This window comes from Xiphias gladius, chromosome 14 (assembly GCF_016859285.1).
Source record: "Xiphias gladius isolate SHS-SW01 ecotype Sanya breed wild chromosome 14, ASM1685928v1, whole genome shotgun sequence".
NCBI lineage: Eukaryota > Metazoa > Chordata > Actinopteri > Istiophoriformes > Xiphiidae > Xiphias > Xiphias gladius.
In genome coordinates, this window is record NC_053413.1 from 22,800,925 (window position 1) to 22,809,025 (window position 8,101).

The 8,101-nt window shown below is 45.0% G+C and overlaps 1 protein-coding gene across 11 annotated transcripts in view; it reads right to left on the reverse strand.

The window, feature by feature from the left end:
• The window catches only part of LOC120799021, a 29,245-nt gene extending 23,695 nt beyond the window's left edge, over nt 1-5,550 (reverse strand). For 10 of the 11 annotated variants that reach the window (XR_005708772.1, XM_040143840.1, XM_040143843.1 and 7 more), the window contains exons 1-6: nt 5,441-5,550; nt 2,248-2,300; nt 2,053-2,079; nt 1,757-1,825; nt 540-605; nt 373-438 (exon numbers count right to left, since the gene is read on the reverse strand). Coding sequence is in view for 10 of the 11 variants with exons in the window: in XM_040143840.1 (XP_039999774.1) it covers nt 373-438; nt 540-605; nt 1,757-1,825; nt 2,053-2,079; nt 2,248-2,295 (276 nt within the window). In the remaining variant the exon portion in view is untranslated. The remainder of the gene's footprint in view (nt 1-372; nt 439-539; nt 606-1,756; nt 1,826-2,052; nt 2,080-2,247; nt 2,301-5,440) is intronic. The other variant, XM_040143838.1, reaches the window with a different exon arrangement.
• Nucleotides 5,551-8,101: the final 2,551 nt, after the last annotated feature.

An 8,101-nucleotide genomic window follows, 5' to 3' on the forward strand; every position in this document is an offset into this window, starting at 1 on the left:
ACACTGCCTCGTTCTTTCACCAGTTACAGTAAATGACTGGTGAAACGAACTAAACCACGTTCAACCACCAACTTCAACTGATTTTTAAAAATGATAAGAATCTCAACAAAAATTAAATTTAAATTTAACCTGTTGTATGCGGCATTGGTCCCTATGCAAATTAAAACTCGAAATAAATCAATTTAACCTTAAATTTACGGCTTCACAGCTTGAACATTTGTCTACTTCCACACTCATGTCCATTGTCGAAAATTCCACAAAAATTACAAGTACCAGAAATTGTTAAAGTAAACACAAAAAGGTAGCAGGTCAAAGGGAATATACATCGAGATGTGCAATGTCTCACTGAGGAGCTGCAGGTGCTTCGCTTACGGTGAACGTGGGCGTTTTCTCCCTTTGGCTCCGCCGAAACATCCCAGTCAGGACCGACTGAGTACCCTGCAACCAAAAAGCGCATGTAAAGAAAGAGGAAGACATTGTCTGTTGCTCTTTATTGAGCTGCGAAGAGGTGGAAGCCGGGTAACTTCCCGCCGCGGTACCTGTTTGACGTCCGCCTCGCCCTCGGGAACTTCGGCGGCCTCGGATCGGCCGTTTTCTCCGGAGCTCTGAGGAGGAAGAGGAAGGAGGTGGACCGCGATTACATTACACGACACAAAGGCAAAGGAGGACCGCGGTGCTTCGTAGGAGCCCGCGGGCCCCTGCGCTGGGTGCGTCTGCTCGTTGCGCTCAGTCCCTGCACACACACACAAAAAAAAAAAAAAAAAAGCCCGGGGAGGGAAAGAGCAACGAGAGACGCGTGAAGCAGGAGGGAAAACGTGAAACCTCGAGTGGCCCAGGGCGACTCTTTACCGCAAACTGCTCTCGCGCTAAAATCGGGTCCCCAGGGCGTTGACCGACTCGCTTCCGTTTCTAAGGAAAAGAGTCGCCGTCGACATTTAACAAATGTTCCCACAATACTCATTTGTCTTCATACTTCGATTTCGTATACTGGAAACGTGTCCTGACCGCATCGCTGGCCGTTATTGATCCGGAGACCTCTTCTCTTTTGTCTCTCTTTGGACTAAGTCTCCACGGGACCTGGTCTCAGACGGAAAGAGGCGATTAACGCACCTTTTTTTTCTTTCGCTCGGGTCTCACCGTGTGTGAAGTGAGCCTCTCCCATCTTCAGATAATCTTTCTCGAGACGTTGAAGGTTTTTTTCGGCACATTGTCCGAGCAACAGGCACCTGACCTACTGTGCCAGCCCTCATTTTTTGTTTGTTCCCTGAATAAATAAACGTCTGGTTGTCTTTAAATATCAACTCGGAAATTACCCCACATGCAGGCTCAACCCCCCCTCCCGCATTCATGTCCTCTCTTTCTCTCTGTGATGCAAGCCATTTAAAAAAACGATTTTAAAAAAACCCCCAAAAAGCAGTAAAAACCTGACTGCTTGTTGCCGCTGCTCTTTTCGCTCCGTATCGAGTCTGACTCAGTTCCTGGGGAGAGGAAACAAAAATCTGTGGAAAAATCTTCTCCGGTACAGCCCAGATGGTTACCAGATGTGCGGGGCACGTTTGCCCGTCACGTCCGCTCAGTGGAAGGTGAACTCTGGCGAACATGAGGAGAGCACCCGACCACTTCATAACCTGCGTCCCATACGGGACAACTGGCCTACAGAGAAACACTACTGGTCTCCTCCAGCGCACACACGCGCACACGCACGCACACACACACACACACACACACACACACACACACACAGAAACACACTTACAGCATCGGTGGGCCGCGTCGGCACCGCGGGAGTTGGTTTCTCCAGCCTCTCCGGGTCACTTCTTTTCATCTGTGCAGACAATTTGAGATTTCATTCTTTACATGCTGGAAGCGTGTAGCCTGACAGCAACATCATGGGGTCTCACTCTCACACACACACACACACACACACACACACACACACACACACACACACACACACACACACACACACACACACACACTCTTGAGCAAGTACGCAAACACATTGTTAACTTTGTCAGGCATCTCATCAAAGGTTTGAGTTTACTACGGTACCTCAGCAGGCTTTGGAGGAGGTTTAGCCTGTAAATAGAGAAGACACCATGAGACACTGTGAGAGTGTGTGTGTTAGGATATATCACATTACGCTGTGTGTGTGATTTATTATTTTATTTTTTTTGGGAGGTTGTGTGTACACCGTGCACCACCACCAGCGGCGTGTTTTCCGCGCTGGCTATGAAATCCTCTCACCGGCTTTGGTCTCTTCTTGACCTCCGGCTTCGTCGCACACGCCTCCATCCCGCCTGCGAACACAACACGGAGAGACAGAACGGCTGAATATGGGCGGTTGCATACTCGTGCTGGTTTTGAGACTGCAGCGGGGGCTCTTTGGAGGCCTTCGGGACCCGCTGGCCTTAAGGAACCGACTCCCACTGCTCTTCATTCATTCATTCTACGTTACGTACTGACAGTAGACCGTCTGTTTTTTTTGTTTTTTTTTAAATACGTGCCAACAAAGGAGGCTAAAAATTCTCCCCACATATTTAATACTTGTGTTTCATCTCCCCAGACATTTCCCGAGCTGCGTCACCCCCCCCTCTGCAATATGTCTTAATGTTTTGCAGCTGTGAGCAGGTCCTCCATTTCCTTCGTGCGTTGCATACCGGGAATCACAGTGTGCATCAGCAGCACAGTAACACTCAGCATTTTCAAACCATTTTCAGCGCGCAGCCGGACCTTTTTTTGTTTTGTTTTTGAACACACTCTTAATCAAAGACTCAAAGCCTGCTTGGAAATCGGCAGGCCGCGCGGAATCGGGGGCACGACCCCCGGTGTCGTGCACGCCGCTTTTACTGGGACGCCAGCTCGGGACAGAGCCCTCGTTGATGTCCGTTATTGTTGTTAGCGCGTCCAAATTGTCTGCTGCCAGAAAGGCCTCTTACAAGGGCAAACACTTTGACTTGTCGTGGAGGGAAAAACAGCGCAGGTGTAAATAATGCCCCCCTTGGTCACAAGCCGGATCCAGCGTAAAGGGGGGTTGCCGGCGTCGTTCAAGTCCCCTGTCGTGGCTTCACTGGTGTCGCACCGGACAAGGTCGAACATCCCGCCGTGAAGGAGGCGCGTCCTCATCACCTGGCTGAGTCTGGGGACTCTACACGATCCCGGCGTCTTCGGAGCGTGTTTGCGCTCGACGTCCACTGACAAATATGTCATTTGAATCAGATCCAATTAAAAAAAATAAAAAATAAACAAAAACAAAAAAAAGGCAATGAAAAATCGTGTAAATAATAGAGGCCAGGTATTATCTTCCCTGTCTGGTTCTGTCAGCTGACTGGATCTGAAACAGACAACGTTACATGGGTATACGGTATCTGACCTTCATCCCTAGTTTGTCAGTCAAATCTCCAGATTTTTAAAATCGCAAAATAATTGAAAGATTGTCCTGCTCTTCTCGGAGAGAGCGCTGGAAGTCTCTGACTTTTGGACCATTGGTTAGACAACACAAGACATCTGAATATGTGGTCTTGGTTTCCGGGAATTTTTTGCACATTTAAGGGAAAAAAAAAAAAATCATTTTCTGGCATGTTTTAGATCAAACAGTTAGTCGGTTAGTCGAGGAGACAATCGTCAGTTGTAGTGCTGCAGACTACCGGTTATTTTCCCCGTCGATTAATCAGCCAATGACTGTCTCAGTTATTGTCTGGTCTATGCAACAGCAGAAAACAGCGAAAAATGTCTATCGCATTATCCCGGAGCACGAGGTGATGCCATTAAACGTCTTGTTTCGGCCGACCAACACCCCCCCCCCCAAAAAAAAACAAACAAACAAACAAAAAACAAACAAAAAAAAAAAAACACCAAAAATATATTCGGTTCCCCGCAATGTAAGCCTGAGACAAAAGCAGCAACTTCTCACATTTGAGAAGCTGGAAGCTCCAAATGTTTGGCATTTTTGCTTGAAAAAAAAAAAACAAATAAAACAATCAAATAAACCAGTCAGAGTAGCTAATAATTTCCTTTCAGGTCGACAGCTCTAAATGCTAAAATGCACTAATATATAGATATAGATATATACACATATACATACATTCACCAGCACTCAGAGGGACTCCACTGTCGGCAGCGGACTAGACTTGGCAATTACAGGACTTAATGGTTCTTCGTCCTGTTTTCTAAGCTTATCTTCTTCTGCCTGCAGAGTTTTCCTCTGCACAGAAACTATTACCAGCAGGTTGCAGGACGATTAACTCAAAAACTGCGCAACTGAAATACTTGAATATTGCTAAAGTCTTCTTTTCTTTTCTTTTCTTTTTGTTTTGTTTGGAAAATGACTGCGTTTACGCCTCTGTTCACGTTTTGCTAACACACAGCCCCCAACTACCTCCGATCAGAGCAAGTGCGACTGCAAGTGGTAAAACTCTTGGAGGGGGGGGGACCTGTTACGGTGGTCGCGCTGAGGCGGAGAGGTGCTCACCGGAGAAACCACGTTCCCTAAATCCGTCGCCCTGGTGGTGCCGGGGCTAGCTGGAGTCAAAGCCGAAAAGCTCCACCCGGCTTTTTTTTTTTTAAATGGACGGCGACGTTACAAACAAAAACAAACAAAAAAACAAACAAAAAAAAAAAAAAAACCACCAAAAATATATATATTGGGTTCCCCGCAATGTAAGCCTGAGACAAAAGCAGCAACTTCTCACATTTGAGAAGCTGGAAGCTCCAAATGTTTGGCATTTTTTGCTTGAAAAAAAAAAAAACAAATAAAACAATCAAATAAACCAGTCAGAGTAGCTAATAATTTCCTTTCAAGTCGACAGCTCTAAATGCTAAAATGCACAAATATATAGATATAGATATATACACATATACATACATTCACCAGCACTCAGAGGGACTCCACTGTCGGCAGCGGACTAGACTTGGCAACTACAGGACTTAATGGTTCTTCGTCCTGTTTTCTAAGCTTATCTTCTTCTGCTTGCAGAGTTTTCCTCTGCACAGAAACTATTACCAGCAGGTTGCAGGACGAGTAACTCAAAAACTGCGCAACCGAAATACTTGAATATTGCTAAAGTCTTCTTTTCTTTTCTTTTCTTTTTGTTTTGTTTGGAAAATGACTGCGTTTACGCCTCTGTTCACGTTTTGCTAACACACAGCCCCCAACTACCTCCGATCAGAGCAAGTGCGACTGCAAGTGGTAAAACTCTTGGAGGGGGGGGGACCTGTTACGGTGGTCGCGCTGAGGCGGAGAGGTGCTCACCGGAGAAACCACGTTCCCTAAATCCGTCGCCCTGGTGGTGCCGGGGCTAGCTGGAGTCAAAGCCGAAAAGCTCCACCCGGCTTTTTTTTTTTAAATGGACGGCGACGTTACAAACAAAAACAAAAAACACCAACCGACAAACGAGCAAACCAAATCGCCTTCGTGCCGGACTGAAGCGGTTTCACCTACCGAAGGTTCCGAAGACGCTTCAGAGATGTTTACGGTTCGGTTTTTAACCAGTTAATATCCAAAACAGCGCGAAACTGGCGGCTCCTCCACTGACCAAACATTCCCAGGAGTTTTTTTTTTTTTTTAAAAACACATCACCACACCCACACAACAACATCTGCACGCATGACGCGTTCAAGAGCTCGTCAAAACCTCAGAAATCCCGGCCCCGAAGTCACCTCACTCTCTGGGGCTTCTGTGCTGTTTTTGTCATGTACAGTAAAAGTTTAGTTGGATTTCTTTACATCACAGTGATATAAAAATTCGCTTTTTCCTTTTGTCAGCTCCACATTTATAATACTTAAAAATTTACCATTTTCTTTGTCGACAAAATATGTTTTGCCAATATACTATATATATTTTTGTACAATAAATAAAGTAAAACAATATAATGAAAAACATATTTCAACAAAGTTACTTACATACATTACTTTTATGGTGGAAAATAGGGATGAGTATCAAACTCTAATACTTATTTTAACGCTTCACTTGAATATTGGTGCTGAATGCTCAGTTCAGTCCTTTGTCCTGTTTAATTATTTTTGATCTATTTGTCTATTTACTGTACATTTGTCATTGCCTGCAATGCATTGACTAGTGCATTGCACCATTATTTGTATTCCACACATACCTTTATTCTACTTTTAAAAACACGGTTATTATACTACGTATGTATGATTCACTTTATTTTTAAAGTGATTTTTAAAGTGATAGTATTTTTTCAAAGTATTTTTTATACTATGTGTGCATATATAGTATTTAAATTATGTATATATTTATTTTACTAGGTAAATGGAGCATCTTTGTCGGGTCCGTTTAATTTAATTTCATCAATTTAATTTTTGAATTAATAAAAATTCTTTCATTATTTTATTGTTAGGCCAGATTTTACATAATAATTCCGTTTAGATACAGTTCTTGCATGCAGTTTTTGTTAAGGCAACATAAAAACCGATAAGTTTTGAACTCCGACCAACACTAGTGTCAACATCCTGTTTTTGTCTGGTGATATGTCAAACTACACAGGAGCAATGGATCAGGGAGAAGCATCTGCAATGTGATTTTAAGGACAAAGTGTGTAAAACAATAGTAAAATATCAAACGGTTGGAAATAGAAGCATGCAATATCGTTTATTTAGCCCACGTAGAATTCAAATCAATAATATGCACGTCATTGTCGGCAACAGTTGTTCGTGCAGCTTCCGCCCTCTTCACCTGTACGTCTCAGCTACTCGTGTGCACTCTACCCGTCTGTCTCATGCCCCCATGGTTTTTCTCCAGCGTATTTACCTCCGCGTTGAGCGATCGAAATATTTTTTTTCCCACGCCACCGGCAAGGCCGCGGCGCCCGCGGGTCGAGAACAAAGCATCTCGACCGAACCAAAACACGCCCCGGGAGCCTCTGTGCCACAAATCCATCACAGATCTGGGGGGGCATCCCTGCCCCACACAGAAGGCCCCAGTCGAAAAATCCCCGTCCCAGGTAACTGTTCCAAAGAACTAAAGTCCAAAATCTCACCTGTTTTTTTTTTCCTTTTTTTCTTTTTCTTGCAGTTGGAGAGGATGCAAGATGTGAAACCTTTGGTCTCCCTTCTGGCTTTCGTGGCGGCAGTGGATTCACCTGGGCGCGCGGGCGTGGCCGCTCTTCGGGTCCGCCCGTGTCCGCGGGAGTGAGAGAACAGCCTCCGCCCGGCCTCTCGTCTCCGCCCCGGGGGAGACTGACTCATCGGTTTTCACGGGTGTCGACAGCGTGTAAAGGGAAAACCCGAAGCTCGATGGGAGCCCTGCTGTTCCAAAAATAGAAAAATAGAAAAAAAAAAAACAAAAAAAAAAACGCCGCAGACGTCTGGGCGGCGGTCCAAACGTCGGCAATCCTGACGATGCGTAGCGCAAATTAACCGGCTGCAGCTGGAACCGCCGGGAACAAATGTAACTGAACCCCACACGTCTCATTTATTTACTGTACTGTAAAATAGCCAGAGACAGTTTTTGTGCGTGCATTCGCGCTTTCACCAAATCAATGTATAGAGATTATTATGACTCCATGTCTGTACCTCCTCATAGATATTCAGGAAACGCGGGATGCTAATTGTGATTGATTACAAAGAAATGTGTGTTTCTATTCGTGTGTAGCTGCTGTGACATTTGATTTTGTGACATGTGAAAGATAAGGTACGGCAATTAAGTTAAAAAAAAAAAAGTATTTAAAAAAAAACTGCAAAAGAACCAAAAAAAACCCAAAACAATCCCACACACTGTTGATAACTTGTCCATATTAACACTATGTCCTATTCACATGGATTATTATTGTTAGTCCGACGTACCTATCGATAAGATTTTCTACGACAACTTTGTGGTAATTGATTACAGAGAAAGCCGTTAAATGACACACAGCACAACAGGCGCGTCGGTGACGTTCACGCGTACTCCGGGGTGTGGTCGGTACGCGGCGACACCGCCGCCGGGCACGGCTAGAGGTTCAGCAGGGTGCGCTGCGGGGGCCGAGCAGGTAGTGCCGGTCTCGGTGTGGTTTGCACCACATTTCATCCTGCCTACGTCTAGTTGAATCAAGTAAAGACAACAACAACAAAAAAAAATCCCAGATGCACCAGCAGCAGGGTA